The sequence below is a fragment of the Candoia aspera genome, chromosome 8 (genome assembly GCF_035149785.1).
Source record: "Candoia aspera isolate rCanAsp1 chromosome 8, rCanAsp1.hap2, whole genome shotgun sequence".
Lineage (NCBI taxonomy): Eukaryota > Metazoa > Chordata > Lepidosauria > Squamata > Boidae > Candoia > Candoia aspera.
The window spans coordinates 28,692,468-28,717,891 of NC_086160.1; the positions used below are offsets into that span (position 1 = coordinate 28,692,468).

General features: G+C 38.7%; 1 protein-coding gene across 1 annotated transcript in view; it reads right to left on the reverse strand.

Moving 5' to 3' along the window:
- The window catches only part of GALNTL6 (polypeptide N-acetylgalactosaminyltransferase like 6), a 564,011-nt gene that overhangs the window by 305,537 nt on the left and 233,050 nt on the right, over positions 1 to 25,424 (reverse strand). The window contains exon 4 of the mRNA XM_063310251.1: positions 12,116 to 12,282. Within this exon, the coding sequence (XP_063166321.1) occupies positions 12,116 to 12,282 (167 nt within the window). The remainder of the gene's footprint in view (positions 1 to 12,115; positions 12,283 to 25,424) is intronic.

Sequence of the window (25,424 nt, forward strand, 5' to 3'; positions counted from 1 at the left end):
ACTTCTCTGCTCTTATTGCATCCACAGAATGCCACCCAGTGGCCCTGTTTAAGATTACCCAATCCCTTTTGGGGAAAGGGGAGTCAGAAATCCATCTACACAGCCATGCTGAGGAATTTTTGGGGCACCTGCAGGATAAAATCACTCGGATCCGGACTGAATTGGACTCCAAGAGTGAGGCAGAGTCGGACGAGATACCCAGGGAACGTACTTACCAGGTTATCTGGGACCAGTTTGATCCTGTTGAACCTGAGGAAGTGGACAGGATGCTCCAGACTGTAAATGCTACCACTGGCCAATTAGATCCATCCCCCTCCTGGCTGGTGAAAGCAGCACAGGAGGTGACATGTGGCTGGGTCCAGGCGATGGTAAATATATCCTTGAAAGAGGGGGTGTTCCCAGCAGCCTTTAAGGAAGCTCTGGTGTGCCTCCTCCTCAAGAAACCATCACTGGACTCTATTATACTGGACAATTTTTGCCCAGTCTCCCACCTCCCCTTTTTGGGGAAGGTGGTTGAGAAAGTGGTGGCTTTGCAGCTTCAGAGGATTCTGGATGAAATGGATTATCTAGACCCCTTTCAGTCAGGTTTCAGGCCTGGTTATGGGAGGGAAACGGCATTGGTCACACTTATGGATGACCTCTGGCAGGAGCGGGACGGAGGCAGTGCATCCAACTTTGCTCTTCTTGACCTCTCAGTGGCTTTCGATACCATCGACCATGGTATCCTTCTGGACCGACTTAGAGAGTTGGGGGTGGGTGGTGTGGTTCTGCGCTGGTTCACCTCCTTCCTCCAGGGCTGGTCCCAGTCGATGTTGATAGGGAGCAAGAGATACGGCCTGCGGCCCCTACTTTGTGGGGTGCCGCAGGGTTCGCTACTGTCTCCGCTCCTTTTTAACATCTACATGAAACCACTGGATGAGATCATCCATCACTATGGGGTGAGGTATCATCAATATGCAGATGATACCCAATTATACATCTCCATCCCGGGTGAGGTAGGTGACGCTGTGGCCAACCTTTCCGAGTGTCTGGGGGCTGTGAGGGCCTGGATGGGGAACAACAGGGGAACCTGGGGAAAATGGAGTGGTTGTGGATTAATGGCTCCTCGATCTCTGGGAAATTGTCATCTTTAGTTCTGGATGGGGTTGCACTACCCCAGACAGACCCAGTGCGTAACTTTGGGGTCCTCCTAGACTCACGGCTCCTGCTGAAAGAGCAACTTCATGTTGTGCACCAGTTACGCCCCTTCCTGGAGCGAGAGGCCCTTCGAACGGTCACTCATGCCCTGGTTATCTCCCATATAGACTACTGCAATGCGCTCTACATCGGGCTACCCTTGAAGAGTATCCAGAAGCTACAGCTGGTGCAAAATGCAGCCGTGTGGGTGATCTTGGGTTTCTCAAGATCAACACATGACACTCCTTTGCTCCGCGAACTACATTGGTTGCCAGTATGCTTCCGGATCCAATTCAAGGTGTTGGTTATCACCTTTAAAACCCTACATAGCACGGGTCCAGGTTACCTAAAGGACCGTCTTCTCCCCATCACATCAACCCGTCCCACCTGGTCATGCAGAGAGGGCATGCTATGGATCCCATCTGCAAGAGAATTCCATCTGGTGGGGTCCAGGAGGCAGGACTTCTCTGCAACAGCCCCTGCCCTTTGGAATATCCTTCTCCTGGAAGTGAGATTGCCTCCCTTCCTCCTGGACTTTAGGAAACAACTAAAGACCTGGTTCTGTAATTATGCCTGGGGCAGGAGGGAGAGTAGCCATTCCTGGGGTTGGTTAGTTTCTTAGAAGGACCCTGCTCTGCTTGCAAATCATAGAGAACTTCTAGCCATCGGGGTTTTTATCGTATTTATTTTATTGTGTATTATAGTGTCTTACAGTTTTATGTTTTTATTTATGTTTTATTGTAAACCTCCCAAAGTCCCTTTTGGGAGATGGGCGGTGATAAATTTGATTAATAAATAAATTAGGTATGTATGTATGTATGTATGTATGTATGTATACTTTGTTTGTGTATATATATACATGTGTGTGTGTGTAGTTGTTTAATCATTTATAGCCTGTTACTATCCCAAGGAGATCAAGCCTGGTTACAATCCATAAAACAAATGAGGTAATAGCAAAACAAAATGAAACATTATTTGCAAGAATTAAAATATAAAATAATCCTATTCTTTTATCTACTTTATTCTTGTAATAATCACTTGATTATACAAGATTACATAGTCACCTGGCCATTGCATACCCAGGTGATCATTTTCAGAGTAAAGAAATAACATAATAACAAGTAACACTGTACAGAGAATAACAGCATATAGGAAGTAGCAACACCTAGAAATAAAATTCAATTAATGTAACACACATTCAGATGGATGCTGAACAAGCTAACCATTTTATTCTTCCTTCTTACATGCTCTAGTAAATAGCTTTTCAAATTCTAGAAGAAAATATTACTTGTTCTGAATAAAAATGCATGTAATGATCAGTATGAGTTCTCAGGCTAAAATTATTAAAAAAAATTGATACTCTATAAAGAATTCAGCACTGTATGTCAATAGTAGTAATTCATTTTAATCCAATTAACAATATCTAAGTAAGGGGGGAAAAACTTACTGTGGACAATTGGAAACAGAGAAAGACACAACTGCTTGACAAATGATGATTTCAAGATTACTCACTAAGCATCTACTGTTAGCTGTTGATAGGATTGGCAGTGCTAATGCAGCCATTAAGGAAAGAACAAAAGACTGACTTGCAAAGGTCATGATTAGCATATTATCAAAAGCTGTGTTTCTGGCTAATCTTGTGACCACCATAGAACAAATTAATCCTCCTAAAAGCAAGCAAAACCAGTTATGTCCATAGGTCTGTCTTATGTCAAATAGATGTTCTAGTACTCTCAAATGCGAAACAAAAATGTTGGCAAAGATGTATGTTGATGCAGAACTCAAAAGTCAGGGAGCAGGATATGAAAGACCATCTAGCCCTTGAAAGAGAAAACATGGGCAGGAGCTCTGTTCCTCTTGTCATTCTGGTCACCCATTACAAGTAGAGGGTGGCTATACCAAAGAGCTTTTTTAAAATCACAGTGACTCTGCTTATGTTAGAATCCTGATCTTCCAACATTCACTCACAGATTGAGCAGTCTCTGATACAGACAGACACCTGTCAGGCAAAGTGGGTGATGAAAACAGGCAGAAATGGTGAACTTATGCCAATTCCTCCCTGGACCAAAACTTTTTGCTTCCCTTGACAAATGGTACTCCTCTCCACAACTCAAGGCATAAATTACTCAAGGCTAATCAGGTTATTTTAGTATTTGTGGTAGATAATCACATAAGCAGTGAAAGGAAACTGCAGTGCATTAATAACTGACATTTCACTGCCTCTAACCATGCTAGAAGTGTGCTGCCTGAGGCAGCAGCTTTTCAGAGAATTAGATTAATTTTTATATAGCTTTCCTTCTCTCCCTCACTTGAACTTTGCTATTCTATAGATAGCCCTGATATCCTGTTTTTAAAATCATACATATTGTAATGGAACAGCCTCCCCCAAGATCCAGATGGTCCCAACACCATTGGCTTTCCAGGTGGCTGTTAACAACCTGACGTTTCCCTCAGGCATTAGGGCCAGGTTGTCAGCTGAGGGTGAGAGTGTTTGTGCACTTTTAAAATAATTTTCACACTTTTTGGGATCCCTCATCTTCTTAACAAAGCCCATTCCATTCAACAGTGAACCACAGAAAGAGAAAGGTAGGAAATGCTACTTTTGTCAGCCCAGTTGCATGCACCAAATTCTGTATCTGATCCCAAAGTATTAGAAATGCAGGACAGAAAAGAAATTGTACTGTATAATTGTTTGTTATTATTTATTCATTACATCAATTTATATAGCCACCCAACTCCAGTGCATGACTGTGGGTGACTTACAACAATTAAAAGCACTACAAAAACAGCAACAACATTAATACATATAAAAAAGCATATAAAATCATATAAAAAAACCCATATGACATAATCCACAGTGGAGGTATTAAAAAAAAACAGTCAACACTCAACACAACCACTGTACAGGCTCCCTGTACATCCAGATCTCCAAGCCCAGTGGCAAAGCAATTTCTTTAAAGCCTTACAAAAGGCCAGTAGCGTCAGGGCCAATCTGATCTCTGTGGATATGATGTTTCGAAGGGTGGACACCATGACAGAAAAGCTGTCTAGTTAAATAACTTTCTCTGTTTAAACAACTAGAGCATATTTTTCCTATAGAGTTATCACTGAGACCCATAATCACTCTGGGTAGCTTTAATATAATGCTGAGTGGAGAGATTATTCAAGAGTATAAAAAACTTCCGAAGTTGATCTACACTTTTGTCATTTTAAAATCAAGTGATTCAGTATCAAACTTCTCCCCCTATTTCAAGCAGGAAATACAGTGAGGACTTGTTATATACATATTAGGGCAGTGCAACAGATCCTCGGGTATAATCCCCAGCTCCCTCTGAAACCCTACTTGGTCCATCAGTCACTGGGGGCAGACCAATCGAATGGGTCTGGCCTCCCTGCGGCATGGGAGAATCTCAGGGGCACCAGGGCGTGATCTGACCATGACAACTGAGGGGACAGCTGTAACTCTCCCCTCAGATCATGTTGCCACTGCTCTAACAAGAAAACCAAATCCAGGGTGAGACCACTGTCTCAAGTTGGGTCCTGAATAATCTGAGACAGGTCCATGGCTGCCATGGTAGCCATGAACTCCCGAGCCACCTCCAAGGCACACCCCAGGGATGGCAGATTGAAGTCCCCCAGAACCATAAGCCTGGGGAACTCCACCACCAACCCCGAGATGTCCTCTAGCAGCTCGGGCAGGGAGGTTGCTATGCAGCAGGGAGGCTGGTACAGTAGCAACACTCCCAACTGTTCTCGGGAACCCAGCTTGAAGAACAGGGTGTCACACCCGGCCACTTGTGGAGCAGTGCCCCTGAAGGCCACTAGAGACTCCCTGGTAACCACAGCCACTCCTCCTCCCCTGCCCTGGGGTCTCGCTTGGTGCCATGCTGTAAACCCAGCTGGGCACATTTCTGAAAGGGGCACCCCCCCCCTTTGGAGCCCAGACAGGTTTTGGTAATACATGCCAGGTCTACCCCCTCCTCATTGATCAAATCAGGGATGAGGGGGGCTTTGTTGTTAACAGACCTAGCATTAAGTAGCAGCAGGTGGAGCCCAGGGGCCCTGTTAATCTGCTGACCAGGGCCTGGGTCTGAGCGCAGAGGGCCAGAACACGCCACCGGTAACAAACACCGGGGGCATCTTCCCTGAAGATGGCTTGCCCTCCGGCTCCCACCATAGCATCCCCAGCCCGTCACCACCTCAATAGTATAACCCATCCTACAACCCCCAGAAACTCCATCTAGCCCTGCTCCTGCACATCCGGAGTCCCCAGTCTGAAATAGAGGACCCTCCATCTACTCACACTCCCTCACACATACACAGTCACCCACAAGGCAATGGCAGGCCCTCCAGTGCATCAGCTCCTGCTCTTGGTGCTGTCAGGGCTCAGCCATCACCAACCCATTCACCATTCACTCACAGAAACCCCCTGCTCGGACTCTCTCACTGGTCAGCCAGGGGGTATCTCATTCACTCCCACTCACCTCTTGCGCCTCACTCAGGGGGTGAGTGCTGTCCCACACCATGGTCTCCCTATTATTTTTGTACTAAATTTGAAGATATTAGCATTTTCCTGCACATTGAATCAGCTGTTTTGAACTTTCAGTTTCCTAATTCTACTTTCCCTGGAGAATTGTCTGCTTATCACTTTCACTTGTGTAAACATATTCTGTAACTCATTCATATTCTTGACTTTCGCTGGTTAAAGTCCTAGCGGGTGCCATAATCTACTGCTTGAGGCACAGAGGATCTTAAACAAACTGACTTCCATCGAGACTTCAGAAAGATTCTTTCTGATTCTTACCAAGTTTTTATGCAAGGCATTCAGGACATGGTGGAAAATAGGAGCTTTAAAATGTATCACTTGGATGGGGATGTTGTGGATGGAGCTGAAGAATTGAATAGTGACAGAAATGTCTCTTTGGCTTCTGTTGAAATGCTGGATGAAGACTGGACTGTTGAGTTGAAGAAATTAAAGGGAAAGACTGAGTTACAAGCCATAAGTGAAATTGATTTTCTCATGAAATGCCATGGAAAAAAAGGGGGGTTTATGTATGGGAGATTTCCTGAAGATAAGTCGGAGTTTTGAGAGGGGCAGTTGGGCTGTTCAATTTCTGTAAGAAAAAAGCTCTGTGCGTATTGTGGGGACATGTAAATGCTTTGGTCTATTTTGAAGTCGGATAAGGGTTTAAGAGAAGCAGTGAAAGACTTTGTATTTCTAGGTACGAAGATTACTGCAGATGCTGATTTCAGTCAGGAAATCAGAAGACACTTAATCCTTGGGAGAAGAGCAATGACAAATCTCGATAAAATAGTTAAGAGCAGAGACATCACACTGACAACAAAGGTCCGCATAGTTAAAGCAATGGTGTTCCCCGTAGTAACATATGGCTGTGAGAGCTGGACCATAAAGAAGGCTGAGAGAAGGAAGATCGATGCTTTTGAACTGTGTTGGAGGAAATTCTGAGAGTGCCTTGGACTGCAAGAAGATCAAACTAGTCCATCCTCCAGGAAATAAAGCCAGACTGCTCACTTGAGGGAATGATATTAAAGGCCAAACTGAAATACTTTGGCCACATCGTGAGAAGACAGGACACCCTGGAGAAGATGCTGATGCTAGGGAGAGTGAAGGGCAAAAGGAAGAGGGGCCAACCAAGGGCAAGGTAGATGGATGATATTCTAGAGGTGACGGACTCGTCCCTGGGGGAGCTGGGGGTGTTGACGACCGACAGGAAGCTCTGGCGTGGGCTGGTCCATGAAGTCACGAAGAGTCGGAAGTGACTAAACGAATAAACAACAACAAGGGGTTTAAGAATATCTACCTGGATTGCTTTATGGTTTGGCTGATTTCATTTATCTTTAATGATTTGGATTAAGATTACTAAGGTATAAAAATATTATTTGGTTTTATGTTTAATATGATTAAGATTATTAAAATGCTGTATTATCAAGTATAATGGTAGACAATTTATATGCTTTTTAGTTTGATCTTTATTATAGTAGACAGGAATGTATAGAATAGTAGTAGGAAGGGAATAATTAAATAAATGTTTTCCTTGAGGGGATAGTTGATTAGGAGGGGTGTGTGTGTGTGTACATTTGTGTGTATGTATGTGTGTGTGTGTGTGTATATTTCTTCTCTTTCTTTTAATATAAGGGGATGGAACAACTGTATTTAGTGCTTTTTATAATGTGCCAATGAAGTGATTTATAGAAATAATGTGATTTTGGCTTAATATAGAGTAAGGGATTGATTATGGAAAATTGTATATCCTTGCTGTTAAAAGTCAGAAGTCACCTCTTTTTGTAATTCTAAAAAAAAAAATTGTCTTGTGTTTTCACACTTTTTTAGTTTTTTTCTTTTTTCTTTGTAGTTTTTTGTTTTTCTGTAGCTTTTATCTTTGTCTGAAACTTAATAAAATTCTTATTAAAAAAAAAACAAGAAAGTGTTGTGAGGGGGGTCAATCCTTCCCAAGAGGGATCAAGCTGACCAAGAGGTTCTGACATCCCAGATAACACTGTGATTGAGGCAGCAGAGCTACACCACTCCACAATGGTACGTTGTAGGCCATTCTTTTGAGTCCTCCTCAGAAGAGTCCAAACTTTTTTCAATACAACTTGACCAGTCTGGCAAGGCCTGAAATGGGGGTCCTTCTCAGGTTATGCTGGCCAAGCAGCAATGCCAGCTCTCATGTCAACCCAGTGATAGAAACAGCAAAGCACAAGTCTGTGACACTCCAAAAATGCAAGTGAAAGTTTTGAAAGTTTAGGTTCTTAAATTGGAGCTGGACAATGCCTTATATAGACAACTTCTCTATATGTTCTTTGCTAGACATCTGACAATTTGGAGGCTTGCTATTTTGTTCTTTCCTCAGCCCTGCTCTCTCTGCCTGAAAATGTATGTGACAGTATTTCAAAAGTTATTGCAATAGAACCTTGAAGCTAAATGGCTGAAACAAAGCAGGATTAAACTTCAAAAGGTCCACTATCCATATTATTTCCATTGCATTCTACTAAAAAATGAAGCAGCTTCATATATTTTTAAGTTTTGGCATTCTAGTTTATAGACAAATATTAGTTTAAATTGAATCTTGAACTAGATAGCATCAAATCAGTTCTCCATCAAATATTGAATCATAAACTCAAATAAAATTACATCTTCTTTATATCTCTAATCTTCTATTCAAACTGAATCAGATACATATGCCAAATTAATGTAGGAAAACATTTCTGTGTGAAGTTGTAAGTCTTACCCTGGCTTCTGATGCATAATTATTAAGGAAAATATATGTACTGTGTAATCATGAAAGATTCTGAACATTTGCTTAGCCTTCCAGTTCTTCTCTTCCTTCTTCCAACTCTTCCAGCATTCTCACAGTCTTTTCATGATTTACACTTGCCCTTCCTATTCGATATGATTTAAGTGCCAGAATTGATTATTTTTTATAAATCAAATATACCTAAAGATTTTGGGGCCAGGGAAATAATGTATAAAATCAATGTATCAGTCATACAAAATAAGTTGTCAGAGTAGTCTGGCAGAACATTCAATGGTATGCCATGTGCTAAAACTGTCAATATACAAATCTATGGTAAGACTACACTTGGACTATTATGTACAGTTTGGGTCCCTGTGCCTTGAAAAGGCTATTACAAAGCTAGAAAGGGGCAACCAAGGTTATTAAGGGGTGGAACAGCTCCCCCACAAAGAAATGTTCCCATACAATGAGAAAACTTCAGGTCATCCTATGAAGCTAAATGTGGGGAGATTCAGAAATGACAGAAGGAAATACTCCCCCCCCCCCCAGCATATAATTAAATTGTTGATTCTACTGCCTGCTGTTGTTTGGCTCTTCTTAGAAAGTAGCTACTTGGGATGTGGAGAAGGGGCTTACATCTAAATTTAACAAGGGATTTTTTTAAATATATATATTTCTTTTCTGTAAAGTAAGCATGCATGAAGAACACATTGCTGTATCCTGTCATAGTAATATATTTCACCATATAATTTCAGGACTGGTGGATTGGTATAATGAAGCGTATACCACAGTGTCTGGAGACTGTGTGGGTTTGGATAAAGCTTACCTCAGACCTGGCAAGACTGAGTGGCTGTGTGTATTTGGTTCATCCAGGCTTGGAGATGTTCCATCTTTAGTCCATTTTGTGGCATTGCATTTCCCCCATTGTGACTGGTGTGCAGTCTGGACTCACAGCTCCTCCTTGAGGAGCAGGTGGCAGCTGAGGCTCATACAAGGGCTTCACACATTTCTCTAGTGTGCCATTGTCTATCAGGAGGCCCTTAAGATAATCACTTATGCTTTGGTCATCTGGCATGTGGATTACTGTAATCTGGTCTTCGTGGAGCTGCTCTTAAAAGACCACTGGGAGCTTCAGCTGGCACCAGATTGCAGTGGCACCAGCAGTTATGAATATGAAATGTATGCCCACATTGCACCTCTGCTTTGTGAGCTGCCCTGGTACCAGTAGGCTTCTGATGAAGATTCTCTCACTCTCAAATGACATAATTATTGTGGTCATAACACATATATTTACCTGCCCCTTCTATGTATCACATCCCAACTTAGCTTCAAAACTGCAATTTGAAATTATTTTGAGGCACACTTTATTTCTTTCTCTTAACTGTGCAAGAGATAAGGTTTATCATACAAGAAGAACAAAAACACAATATTATTTGCTTTCCACTGTCTGTAGCATTATCGTAGAAAAGCATTGTAACAATTCATCTGGAGTGAGATAAACATTCATCCAAGGGCTGGAAACAGTAATGTAACAATACTTGCTTCTGATAAATGCATACCTGCATAAAAACCACATACAGAGCATCTAAGATCAAACTTAATAATTAATGCACCACATTTGTAACAGAAAGTAACAAATTTGATTTTACGTCAAACCACAGAGCAACAGAAGTTGACCTGAACCAACAGTTAGCATCTGATATGAAAATGAATTTTTCTCATGTTTGCAAAACCTTCTATGGAATCAGTGAAATTATATTTACTGAAACTAATGATAGAGATAGCAACTCTATTTTTTTTTTAAGTGGCTTGGTTGCAGAGTTCCCATACAGCGATTTCTAACCATAGGAAGTCTCCTATTTTCCTCTGCAAGCTTCAAAACCCATTCTGGAGAACTAGAGAATCTGTCAGAATGGCATTGGAGTTGGTATGGCAGGCTACACAAAGAAGGGAAATCTTTTAAAATTTTACCCTACCTCCAGGAAGGGCTTCTACCTAATCATTACTCCTTTTAAGAAATAAAGGATAACTTTTTAGGCAAAGGGGACATTCTGGATTCATCACAGAAGTTGAAGGAACTTCACATAACATAAAGAGGTCTCTTATATTAAATAGAGAGGATCTAAATCTACAAATTCATTGCCCAACCTGCTGATCTCAAAAAATTGGGCCCAATGAATATTTGGACAGAAATCTCAGGCTTATAAATTAGACTGGGAGGTGAAAATAGTAGCTTGTGAAATGACAAACCATTTCCATATTGTGGCCAAGAAAACTAAGTGGACATATCCATGAAGTCATTTAGAGTTGAACCTGATCCAGAAGTTTTACTTCTTGTATCAATCTTCTCCAAGAACCGGTACACTAGAATGTAAGTAGCATTAATGCATTTAACTAGGCTTACTCCAAAACCTAGAGATTATACTTAACATCATATTCTGAACATCAGTAAAAAGAAATGGGCTGTATATACTTGGAAATTAAATGTATCTATACCACAACCTTATACTTTAATTTCAAGCACTATTTATTTATTTGCTATTTATATGTTGCTTTCCTTCTTAGACATACATAACCATGTAAATGATTCTGCTCTGAACTGAATCATCATCATATCCTCATAAGGAATTTTAGACCAAGGCATAAAGACTACACAGCATTACCTTGTGAAAATAATGTATAAGTACAGATTTGAGTTTCCAAAGGCCTTCTCCAATGCTTTAAATATTACACCACATCAGTTCTCTACTTAAATAGAATAATGAGTACAATTTACATACATAGAATTGTACTGTTAAGTACAAAATTTAGTTCCAAGTAGCAATAAGTGGAAATGCATCTGACTCTTCATGATTGTGCCCAGTGAATTTAAGGCTACTCAAATTTTTAAGCAGTTTTGCTTTCTAGTCCTGAAAAACTGAATTATAACATTGTCATTCTACTGTACTACTACATTATTAAGGCACAGCAGTTAAATGTGCCTCATGTAATAAAACATAAAGTTGTAAATCTAATAAAACATCTTTATCCAAAGGTCAATGTTAAAAGCTTTTCATTCAGATGAATAATACTACACACACACACACACACACACACAGAGTATTATTCATCTGAATATATACATACATACATACATACATACATACATACATAGCCATTCAGTTGTGTCTGATTCTCAGCAACTGCCTGGACAAGTCCCTGCAGTTTTCTTGGCAAGATGTCTCGGGAGTGGTTTGCCATTGTCTCATTCCTAGGGCTGAAAGAAAGTGACTGGCCCAAGGTCACCCAGTGGGCTTTGTGTCTAAGGTGGGACTAGAACTCATGGTTTCCCAGTTTCTAGCCTGATGCCTTAACCACTATACCAAACTAGCTGTCACATAAACATATACAGTACATACACATATACAGTACATATACATCTGAGCCAGTACAAATACATTCACCAATTCAGCTATTCTACTTCAAGGGAAAGGATGCAGGGAACTCCTAAGCCTTCTTTTGCCATTACTACATGTGTCATGCTCTGGGAAAAAATAAATAAATAGAATATTCTTACTAATAAAACCAAACTGAACATAAAATTCTTACAGAAAAATGGTTTTCCCAAAAGGAGAGTTATAATTTATAAGAAAATTATATTCAGCAATTCTGAAGTGAATGTTGTTTGCCTTTTGCCTTACCTCTATCACTGAAGTCGTCCACAAGAATAATTTCTGCTATCAGGCTATTTGGTGTCCTGTTGATAATGCTGTGTATAGTCCGCAAAAGTGAAGTCCAACCTTCATTATGAAATGGGATAATTATACTAGTGTTTGGAAGCTTCTCCAAGTATACCTTGTCCTTACAGCTGAGGATGGAAAAAAAAAGAGGTACCTTATAAGAATATAAAAGAGAAAAACTGGGTTCCCCCATCTGTCTCTATTTTTTTTTCAGTAAATATAAATAAATTAGAGACAGGTATACAAACAGATAGTGATTTTTTAATGGAAATCCTCCACTATGTTATCAGTACTGGACATTCACACTGTATAGAACCAGATTTTTTTTCTTTTTTGGTTAAGACTGATATATACTGTTTAAAATTAAATTTTGGTGAAGTATTTTATTTTAGATAGCAAATGTATTATAAAAAACCACCACCACCCAAACTCTTACTTTGGAACTTTCCAAGGCCACTTTATACAGCATGGCAGACTTTACACAATCAGTTAATGAGCAAAAATCCATTGGTAATTTTTTGGCACCCTAGCAGATGCAAATAGTCTATTCCTCAGTCTTCTAAAAACTCTACTGCATGCAAGAGTCCCCCTTCTGGTGGGAGATGGGTGGTGATAAAATTTGATAAACAAATAAATAAATAAGTTAGAAGAGTCCCCCTTCTGGGGGGAGATGAGCGGTAATAAAATTTGATAGATAGATAGATAGATAGATAGATAGATAGATAGATAGATAGATAGATAGATAGATAGATAGATAGATAGATAGATAAGTTGGAACCAGGGAAATCTGACAGGGAATTCTGGAAATTGTCCCAACATCTTTGTAAGGTATGAGAAGGGGTAAACTGCATCACATAAAAGTAGCTTAACTGAATTGAGAGTTATGTAAGTGGTTGCCAGACAATAATGTATGACATTTTATTAAGTGTGAGCTAGCCCTTGTATTTACAGTTTAATTTACTTTAAAATGTGGAGTACTATGGTTTTGTATAATCAAGAGGTTTTTCTCATTTGATTGAGATCAGCTAGTTATGTAGATCAGCAGAAGAGGGTCTTTGGAAGATATCTCCACTGCCACAAGCTCAGCTATCCTCTTTGCAGGAGACAGCCTTCTCTTGTTGTGGGTCCTAGGCAATGGCATGCTCTTCCCAAAGAAATATATTTGGCCCACACTCCCTCAAATTTGAGGAATCCTTCATTCAAAATAAAATCCATTTCTTTTGCCCATTTTTAATGTTTTTAATTGCTAATGTACTGATTTTAATGGTATTACCTTTTATTTTCTTGCTTTATATTATGCTTGTAAGCTACTTCCAGTGCTTATAAGCAGAATGGCAGGTTTGAAGTAAATAAATAAGTAATCTTATTCACCATTACTGATCAAGACAGGTACTCATGTATATGATATATGACAAACTAAGATTTTATAAATCAAACCCAACATATGTGGGTAGTGGCACAGGTGAAAGGCTGGATGTCTCCAACCTCCACTCCCAAAAACCATGCCTACAAGCCCACCACCTAGAGTACATTCCAAGAAAATGCCTTTCCTTGTCCTCCTTCCCTCTAACTCTGTTATACTATAGAGCCAGAGTTCCTAAGTATATATGCTTTATGGGATGTTAAAGCAAAATAAATAAACAAATAAAATAAACAAATAAGGAAAAATACCTACAGTGTCACATGCTGGCCCTGTAGCACTGAGGTGTGTGACTTGGGAAATCAGCCCCTCTTTCCCCTCCTTCTGTGTGGGGAGATACAACAATCATACAAAAATAAACAGAATAAAACTGTATTTAAAAAAAGAAGAGAGAGAACATAAGAAGCCCTTTTTAAGTAGTCACATTTAGAATATTGAGTGGCAAAGGAGATATGCAGAACTATTCAGAATATAGTCAGCAGCTGAAACCCCCATCAGAAAAAGGCTTTCAGCAGATCAGAAGATGATAGATCTGCTGTAATACAGAAATATCTCTCATGTAAAGAGGTGCAAATTTTCACAAAATATACAAGGGCTGAGTTTGTATAGTGACTATGCAATATTTGTAGTTAAATTTGTTATGTTTATTAGGGTGACTTGATAACTGAAACTAAAACTCCCTTTCTTTTATGGACCTTTTTACAGTTTCTTGTAGATTTTTTGTTGATCAAAGCTGAGAGCACATCCATGATTGGGCAAAAAGTAAACATATTCAGTGATTGTTTACTGTAAGACCAATAGTTGGTTTAATGAAAAATCCATGCTGAGCAGTTCATTTGCAAACATGACTAATAAAATAAGTCACATGAACAAGAAAACATTCCATTCCAGACCAGTACTACTGTATTAAAGCTGTATTAAAGTTGGGCATAGAATGACTGCAAGGATATAAAAAACAGGACTTCTGATCAAAAGCTAAAACATTCTAACGGATGAAGATACTATGAAATATTATTGGAAGAAAACATTCCATAGATCAGAAGAAAACAAATTATCTCTATGTCTCCCTTCCAAACAGGGAGTAAAATTGTAATAATGTCCAGATTAGAATTAATTGGAAATGGCTGATTGAAATCCAACACACTATTTTCTGGTGGAGAGAAAAGAGCTAATTAATCAACTCTTCAATCAGCTTCTCCTTTGGTTTTCTGTCAAATAACATACCATACTTCCCATCAGCTTTCAGCTCAACGGGTGAGCATGACTGGCTATCAGCTGTTCTTATATCCCCATCTACGGGTAAGTTACCATAAAGTTTCTGCTATTTTAATCATTCTTGGGTAGCTACAATTAGACAGGAAATTCAGGATTGTAAATCTTATCTTTCCTTGTATGTGTCTAATTGTAATGGAATGTGAGGGTGACCTTGGAAGATGGGAGAAGAGATGCCACCTAGGGAATGATCAGATAAAAGAGAAAGGAGCCTGCAACAAAGTAATGGCCAGAGAAAGAAACGTAGGAAGGACCCGCCCTTACTATTCAGGTGGTAAATAGGGAGGGTTTGTACTTTCAGACTTGCTAGATTCTGTTAATGTAGCCTTAGAATAAAGTAGAATTAGCTCATCTCATCGTGTTTCCTGTCTGGTTTACCCGAGAGGGCTGACACTAATCTGTAGATGAACAGAAAGTCAACTCACCAATATAAATAAAACAGAATTATTTAATCTCTCTTACTTATCTTCACTTATGCCTCCTCCAAATAAGTGCTTCTAGTTCTGCAGTGTACATTGACCTGAGCATGCAGCCTCCATAGAGTGGGAGGAGGCTAGAACACACATTTATTTTATTGGGAAAGAAGTATGACTGATGCGTCTATCTCTGGAAAGTTTGTGTGGAGGAGTATGGAGATGGCTTTGAAGAAATAATTCAATAACCATTATGTAAACATCAGCTTAGCCTGTATAGAAAGAAGCAGGTGAGAAAAAACTCAAGATTGCCCTGCCTTGTGTTTAATATAGGAAGGGATAGAGAGAATCTCTGTCAGGCTTTAAAGATTTTGCTTTTATGTCCTATAACATTAGAGCTCTAGTAGTTCATATGGCATCTGCTTCTTGACCTGATCTACTTCGATTGGCTGACAGTTTGTACTGGAAGTGAGGTGTATTAAAGGAATGACTGTATTACAACTTTAAATCATTAATCCTATGCAACTGTTGTGGAAACAGATCCTATTGTTTTCTGTGGTTGGTGCACCCATTGGAGGCAAGGATCCTAAATTGTCCTAAGGTTAGCAGGTCCAACATTTAGCATACAACTTTTTGTTCCTTTTCTTCCCTTCTGCTTATAGTCTTTTTAAAAAAACAAAAACCTTTCTCCTTAAAGAGAAAGGGAAGGAGTTGGTAATCTGACTTTGCATGTGCCCCAGGCATATAACTATATTTTATGTGATAGGTACATATAAAGCATGAATGAGGGCTGGGGAGGGAAAGTGAACCACAGTGCATATAAGGATGAATAAACCTGAGATATACATAAGCTCTGAACATTAGGAGGTCTGAGGGAAACTGAGAGGTCTGGGGAAGTCAGCCTGAGAGAATAATGGGAATGTCAGAGTTCTGCTGGCTGGTGAAGGAATTCCATGTGCAACAACATTGTTGAAGTCTTATAATATAAGCCTTGCTAATGCAATTCTAGAAGTGCAACTAAGTGCCTAGAATAATCAGCACTATTAAATGTAGAATGCAAGTGCACGTATGTCTTTAGGGAAAAAAAGGTTGTATCAGCAGACAAGTAAAAGTGAACATTCAAATATGTGGGAACGACAAAAAGGGTTTTCATGAACTACTTAATAAGGCACCAAACATATCTGTATATTGCTAGCAACAAAATAACACGTAGAAATTCTTCATTTTACAAGAATGTTGAATCAGGATTTCAATAATGAAGTATAAAATAATGAAAAAAAGGTGGATATTCTTTTTTTTTTTTTTTTACAGTGGACTGCGTACTTAGGGTAGTTGATCAAAGCACTGAGGTTCAAAAGCAAAAAAAAACATTTTTCTTGACTGATTTTGTTTTACTGACTAACACTCAAATTAATATACAAACAGCACTTATCTCCTGAAGGCTGCATCTAACTTGCGTCACAATGTCACACACAAGTACATAAAGGGCACTGTTTATGTTGTCATGTCAGAATGCATGTTCCCTCATTTACCCACCCTTCCCCCCCACCCCCAAGAATGCCTATGAGTACATATTCACCTCCGGGACAAGTGTGAAGAATGGAAAGACTGATGCAGGGAAAATAGAACATCTATGTTCCTTCCCTCACCTGTGCCTTGCTAAGGCCCCTCCCAGCTAGTAATGAGAAGCAGCCCTTTGAGAGGCAGCTTGGCTCTTTGGCAAGGAAGTCCACAAGTCCACACATGTCCATTTAGCTACAAGAAAAGATGAAGCCCTTTGTTAGAAAAACTTGGGTTAGGTGTGTACATACATGTGCCAATTGCAGAAAGTTGAAAGAAGGTCAAAGAGCTCCAAGACAACAGAGAGAGAATGGAGAGAATGGCAGCATTAGGAGATAACAACAGCAGAAGAGGTCCAGAAACTCCAGCAACAGTTGAGGCAGGGACTGCAGAGATCAAGCCAGCTAGAAGAAGTGATAGGAGAAGGCTAGGAGTGTGGGAAGGCAACCTGGTACTGGCAGTGGAAAATGGCACTGGGGAGAAAGGCCAGAAAGTCAGGAAGGAGAACATTGGCAGCTGGAAGGACCTCAGAAGAATGCATGTAGTGCAAGGGAATACAGCTATGAGTCAGAAGAAAATGGCAGCAGCTGTACTGTTGAGTGAAACAGAAAGTAGCTGGGAGGATTAAACAGCTGGTGCAGCCCCTGCTCCCCCCAAACACAGAAGGCCACCTGAGAGGACAACAGTGTAAGGGCTGGAATCAATAAGCGAGTGATGAAGTGGTGGTGGTGGTGGTGAGGGGGAGAGGAGATTAAAGCATTAAGTATAAGGAGCCTGACATGGCTGCAGAGCCCTAAGAACTAGCTAGAATAATACATCAATAGGATAGAGACAAAAAAATTAGAATTATTAGCTAAGCTGTAAACAGAAAGACACAAGAAAATAAAATAAGGTATAGAATGATAGGGTAAGATAAAAAGTAGAAATATAGAACTGAAAAATAGAAAACAGATTGTATGTTAGAGTTAAGATCATAAGAGATAAGGCCATAGCATCTAGAGCATAAGAATACAGGAATAAAGAAAAGATAAGTCAAAAGGCAATTGTAAAATAAAGATTGTTGTATATGATTTATTGTTGTAATAAAAGTGGTTCTGCCAACGGAAGTTAACCTGTGCCCTGCTGGAGTCTGTACCATCCCTAACCCCACAACATGGGGGCAAAACATTCCATTTAGAAAGGATGTTGGAGAAATGGTGCATTGATGAATATACTTCACTTCACTCATGCTTTGCTGCTGCTAACACATGTCAGCCTTCCCAGGTAGATCAGACAGGAAACACAACCAGATGAGCTAATGCTACTTTATTGTAAGGCAACATTAACAGAATCTTTCAAGTCTGAAAACAGAAATCTCCCGCCATCTCTTTTTATGGCCTGATAAGTTAGGGAGGATCCTTTCTGAGTTTCTTTCTGTGCCTGTTATGTAGCTGTGGGCTCCCCCCACCTCTTGTCTGACCATTACCTAGGCAGCTTCTCTTCCCCGTCTCCCACTCTCACATACCATTACACACATGATCAATAGGGGGTGTTCTCCCTGGAAGTGTAGGCCTCAACAGCACAATCCTTGAGGATTATTTTTCTCACACTTTACCTCCATTCCTTATATGTATTCACCAAGTAATTTCTAGTAAATTACTTTCATATAAACAAGTGTCTATTTTGAAAGAAATATTGAATATGGACATTTAAACTTTTATAACTCTTATACAGAACTTGTTAATGATTATGGGGTTTTGTTTCTATGGTTTAGTGTGTTCTGTAAACCCAGTCAGTTATACTGAAAAAGCGCTAAAAATGAAAGCTCTTGCCCTATAGAGCTCGACAGTTGGCTCATCCATCACAGAAGCATGCTTGAAGATTTAGCTCATAGAAGCAGTTGACACCCTTGTTTGGCACTGAGGAGCATCACACAAGATAAGATGATTTTTGAGTACCCAATTAATTAATTCATTAAAGTGTTCAAAATATCATAAGATTATCACATCTTGCACATTTCTGGTGATATCACCACTGAAAATTCATGTAGTATCACACAAGCATGCAAGAATTTTTCATAATGTTGTAAGACATTAGGCAGGAATCTGAAACCTCTCAAGAAGTTGATGTGATAGAATGTGTCTCTGAATGGGGAGATGATGTGATGGACTTCAGTAACACTGCTGGTTCTCAGGAAGGAGAAAGCACATTTGAAGGAGGGGAGCAAGGAAGGAGAAAACACAGTCCAGAGCTGGAACATGGGAAGACTACTGTAAAAGGTTCAGAGTAGCCCCACCCTAGAGCTTTCCCAGGTTATTTTCCCTTAGCTTAAGTAGAGTAGCTTTAGTCTGGCAAGATTCTGTCTATACGGTGTGAGCAAATAAAGAACTGAAGTTTGGTTGGCTTGATCCTCTGTCGTTCTCAGGCTGGGTCTGACAAAATATGTTGAAATCGCTAAAATCTCCTGAGATGTTAGCGATTTCAACATATTTTTAAAGATTTATTTATTTATTTGTAGATTATACATACTTCAACTCAGGGCAACTAACAATGAATTAAAACAAACACCATTACCCCTCAACAAAACCACTTAAATTGCTTTAAAAATGAAATTACAACAATAATCAATATATCATGTGCCAGAGGTCCACACAGATCCTTCCATCTTCAATAGAAGAGATTATGCTATGTAGCTCAGGGTTGAACTGTGGAGTCTGCGCTTGGTTGCTGCTTGCAGAGGTTTCATTACCTGGATAGGTAACACCTTCAGTACTAGTGAGTGTGGGGTTTGCCACACACACTAGCACTGATGATGTTACCTAGTTGGGTAATAAAACATCTGTAAGCAAACAACCAAGCTCAGACTCCACAGTTCAACCCTGAGCTACATAGCATAAGCACCAATGACTCCACAGATCCTTCCATCTTACAACCAGCAATTAACTTCAACAGACAAACCAACCAATAGGGCCCACCTAACACCTGAAGCCCAAATGAGTAAAGGAAATTTCCTGGGTCCCACAAAATGGCATTGTTTAATAGAAGGGACCCAGGGCATGCCCATCCTGTCAGCTTTGATGGGACAAGCAGAAACAATTGGAAACAGACAGTTCCCTCAGCTAATTTGAACCTGGGCCATGTACTGTAGGGCTTTATAGGTGATAACCATCAACTATCCTAGAAGCCAATGCCGAATGGTGGTATTATATGAGCATATTGTGAAATGACCAAACTGCCTGTGGCGCCTCACTCCAGACCAGTTGCAGCTTCCAAATGCTCTTCAAGGGCAGCTTTATGCACAGCACATTACAATAACCCAAGTGGGAGGTAAGTAAGCTATGAATTACGGTGACTAGGACATTGGTATTTATTTGGGCATCTGTAGACCTTATCTAGGCATGTTCTGCTTATTGCACTTGTGGGTGTTATGTTACCAACAGCTAGCTTGATGCATTGAAATTTCTTTTAAACCCCTCCTTCCCAGTTTAATCAAGCCTTTACTCATCATTTGCTAGGTCACTTCAGTCAATAAAGATTCACAGAGAAATTGCTGACCTGAAGTACCTTCAACACTTAATTGCAGTCCTGGCCACACAAGCATGTTCCTAGGTTAAATTTTCAGGACAACTGCATCCTAAAATTAGAAGCTATTGATTGTTTTTAATAGGATACAAAAAGTCACTAGAATGGTAATCAGAACATCCTAAGTATTTTTTTTTAAAAAAGGTTAGGATATACAGGTCCATTGTCCATTAAGAAAAAGCTAATAATGTGAAACTAAAAGCTATTTGATAGTGAAAAGAACAGAAAATAAAGGGGGAAAAAAACCTTGTGGAAAAAATGTCAGTTTTGATCTTTCCATGGATCAGAATACATCAGCCCAAAGAAAACTGACAGCTCACATATTTTATGAATTTAATGTTGTTTCTCTCTGAAGAAAAAGAATCTAGATGATTTTAGAAAAAATAAGCAATTATTTTGGGGTTCCAAATACACTTGCCTTTCTTTCTTTTAAAGAATCTTTGTGCTTCTTAAAGAAACAAAACTTTACGGGATTCTTATTCTGGTGTCTGCTATTTATCTTTGTTATCAACCAAACCCAGAATTTCATAATTGCATTTCAGTGATCCAATCTAGCTAGGGAGAGACATAAATGGAAATAAGTTTCTGAAAATACCTAGCTTGATGGGAAACTGTGCATGTTAGTTTCATCCAATTACATAAATCTCAGTTTGGATGTTAACCAGTAGTAATACTGTATACTGTATGTATGTATGTATGTATGTGGATTATACAATGGATTATACAGTTCATCCAATTACTCACAATAGGGAAACAGCAGGCTGTTAAAAGGTTTAGGGTTTCCGAGAGTCTGCATCTATACTGGCTAACACAAATGCTGGTAAGGCAATAAAAGAAAGAAAATCCATACCAAGGCACCACAGAACCGTATTTACTGAAGGAAGGGTTGAGATAAAAACAGTCTTTCTAAAGCTAGTGACCTCCCCATGTTCTAAAGTACATATATACATACATATATAAATAAATTGGAGAGTGGTTTTAATGAATATATTTATTACACATTTACCCTCCTTTTTTCAGTGGAGTTCTAGGCAGTGCACATAGTTCTCCCACCTTCCAATCCCACAAAAATGTTGTAGGCTAAACCGAGAGAAAGAAAAAGGTGGCTAGGAGTGATGAGAGTTGTAGTTTAGAACATGGGGAGGTCACTAGCTTGGGAAAGACTGTTTTTATCTCAACCCTTCCTTCAGTAAATACGGTTCTGTGGTGCCTTGGTATGAATTTTCTTTCTTTTATTGCCTTACCAGCATTTGTGTTAGCCAGTATAGATGCAGACTCTTGGAAACCCTAAGCCTTTTAACAGCCTGTTGTTTCCCTATTGGATGAACTGTGTAATCCATTGTCTGTTACTTGTTGAGTTCAGGATTCATAGCTTCACAATCAAATAATTTTAAATGAACATGCATAGACCCTGATTAGTGAGAACCGTTTTTTTAAAAAAAAATCTAAATATGGTACCTACAAATCAGTAGCTTCTTTCCTCCTAACAGTTTAATTCAAATCATCATATTAGCATTCAGACATATTAACTGTAATATATTTCAACTTTTACAGGTTAGTGAAAGTTATTATTAGTTAAGTTACTAAAATAATTTCAGCAAAAGGAGTTAGCACTGAACTGGTAACTTTTCTTTTGCTGCATGCATAGACACACACCTTCTACCTCAATTAAGAAAGGTGAAATGTTTAGGGCTGCTGATTGCCTTGAGTTCTAAAGCAAATGAAAGCAATTTAATATAGTAGGCATTACCAACTTCAGGGCATCTGAAAATACTCAAAATACCCAGTGGATCCTTACATTCCTTTCTTATGCACACTAGGTAGATAGGTTTGTAATTAATATATGGTATAAAATAATGCCTTGGCAGTTAAATGATTATGCATTTCACTTTCTATTTCCTTGTATAGCAATCTCTTGTTTGGGAGCAAACCCATATAGGGAGCAAAGCCCACACTCCCTCTCACTGATGATGCTACCTAGTCAGGTAATGAAACGTCTGCAAGCAAACAACCAAGGTCAGAGAGCACCAAGGACTCCACAGTTCAACCCTGAGCTACATATTCTCTTCTATTGGAATCTGTTTGTTTTGGTGACGTACAGTTCTTTAGTCAAGAAGCAGCAAGAGATGAATTGATAGAACATTGCTGAAGGACACAGTTCAGTACAATTCCTGAATACTAAAACTTCAAAACTTCAAAATTTCAAATCTTCAAATCTTCAAAACTTCAAAACCAAAGTATGTGAGTAGGGTAATAGAATGTTTTCCATTCAATAAAAGGGTTTCACTTTGCCAAGCACAAAAACATTGCATTATAGCATCAGGATTTAGTGGACAGCATACCCTCCTTGGTTCTGGAAAGTAATGCATACTTACACAAAATGTAAATTCTTTGGCTCTTTGCTCTAGTATTCATGTTATGAGCAAATAAGGTTTCTACGTCAGTTTTGTTAATAATTAAGTCCTGATGATCAGTTTATTAAACAAATATTTTAAAAATATAAATCAACTTTAGGAACCAGGAGATGGTGAGTTCTAGTCTCACCTTAGGCATGAAAGCCAGCTGGGTGACCTTGGGCCAGTCACTTCTCTCAGCCCAACTCATCTCACAGGGTTGTTGTTGTGGGGAAAATAGGAAGAGGAAGGAGTATTAGGTATGTTTGCCACCTTGAGTTATTTATAAAAGAAAAAAAAAGATGGGATGGAAAATAAACAAACAAACAAATAAATAAGTAAATAAGTAAATACTATTATGGTTGGGTGACATAAGTACATTTCCCACCAAATGTTTTTCCCCTTACTTGAAATCAGTTATGGCCAATATACTGTGGATTCCAGAACTGTATATACATTTTTCAAATGCATACCTATATGCATATCTATAAACTTGGAAGTTGTAATGGATATTGATGAATGTAAGGGTAAATTGGGAAAATTGGACATGCTATGAAGAGGACATTTGAAGTTTCTAGATCTGTTTTGGTGTACTTTTTGAGTGCTAAACTGTTAATCTAACCTATGATTAGCTGAAATAATGCAGTTTTATGATTTTTAGTGCAAATTTGACTTGTTTCAATAAACCATAATTAAGACTAACTACAGATGCAACAATTTTCAATTTGCCTAATATTAAAAAAATAGATTTTTTTTTTTGTACACAGGAAGGGAAATCGTGTGTACATGCCCACACTTATAATAATAAATGCTGGAGTATATTTCAGATAAAATGACCTTAAGAAAGACTCCTGATTTTAGATTTAACTAATTTTGAATTAAATGTCTGCAAATTTATTTCATTATTGCTCTTGTCACTTGCTATGAGGAAATAGAAGTATTCTTATGTTATGGTTGTGGAAGGATTAGCTAGACATTAGAAAGCCTAATTTTAGGAATGGCAAGACTAAAATAAATATGAAAATTATTAAATATGCAGAAGAGATTCCTAAATTATAATTCACATAATTACATAAATTACCAACTTACAAAAATCAGTATTTTGTAAAAGGAAATTTTGTTTTAAATGAATTTCAGGTATAAGTTATATCCCCTCCGCAAAGTGAGTGTTGATTGTAATTAAGGTGAATATTAAAATAATATGATCAGTGGTGACGGTTGAATCTTCCAGTCAGTGAATGATGACATTGACATCTACAATGGTATTTTAAAAGAAAATTTTTTACAGACTAAATACTCATGGATGTTGTAATCAATATACTTCAGTATAAACGCATATTCAATTTTGATCTTGAAATATTGGATGAATATGTTAGCAGAATAAAATATAATTGAACATCCAAAATTTGCATAGTTGTATGCAAGCCTGGTAAGATAGGCGCCTTTCCTATTTCTGGGGGAAGGCTGATCTGCCGGACAGGTACCATGATAGAGAAGGCATACTTTCTAGGGCTCTATAGCTGATAGCCAGCAACTTGAATTGCACCCAGAAGATCACTAAAAGCCAGTGTTCCTAGGTTAAATTTTCAGGACATATGCTTCCTAAAATGAGAGGCTACTGATTATTTTTTAATAGGCCACAAAAAGTTACTAGACCAGTAATCAGAAAATCCTAAGTATTATTTTTTTTTAAAAAAAATAGTTTAGGATATGCAGGTCCATTAAGAAGGTTACAAAAGTCTTCCATGATGTCTTCTGGAATAGCTGGCTACATTTGAGGATATACTTTTCTCTATGCCACACTTCTTATAATGCATGAGATTATTACAGTTAGAACTGAAGGAATTTAAATATCAGTTTAAGATGAAATTTAATTATTACCAATGTAGCTCCCATAAAAACATGTTTTTCTTATCTGCTGTCTTAAAATAATAAACCTTCAGCAGCCCTTTCTTAAAAAGTCTACAGGTGAACATTTCAAAACAGCCTGAGCTTTTTAAATGGTGAGAGATGTTGGTACCATTTCAGTGAGTTTATAAAAAAGGCCAATTCATAAAATCTATAGTTTGCTTCACTCCTTAGTTTAGCAATAATATTTTATGCTCATTATGAGGGATAGTGGCAGACTCTTGGCCAACTATCAACTTTTTGTGCCTTCTATACATATCAACAGACTTAAAAATGTTCTTCCTGCTGGAAAAAAAACAAATTACGAGAGAGGTGATAAGTTGTCTACAAAACTTTTAGGAAGTAAGAGGGAATAAATGACAAGCATAGGAACTCAGAGACAATTAAAGCAACCCCCATCCCAATTTTCAAAGTCAGAACAAAGAGAAAGTGCAAGTTTCAATTTTCCATTCAGTTTTTGTCAGAGTAACTATTCTTAGCAGTAGGTATTTTAAAGAGAGAAAGAAAATGCTGACCTTTTCTTTATCAAGGGAACTACAGTGCTACCTGACATCAAACCTGTGACAAGTATGCAACAGAAAAATACCAGCCTAAAACATTTTCAAGCAAAGATTTGCATAGTAATTGTCTCAGTCTGTCAAAGTATTCAATTTACAGGAGCTAGCTATAGCCATACCACATTTCTTTTCCAATCTACCCTTGTCTGCTGAACTTGATAAAGCAGTGATAACCAGTAATTTCCA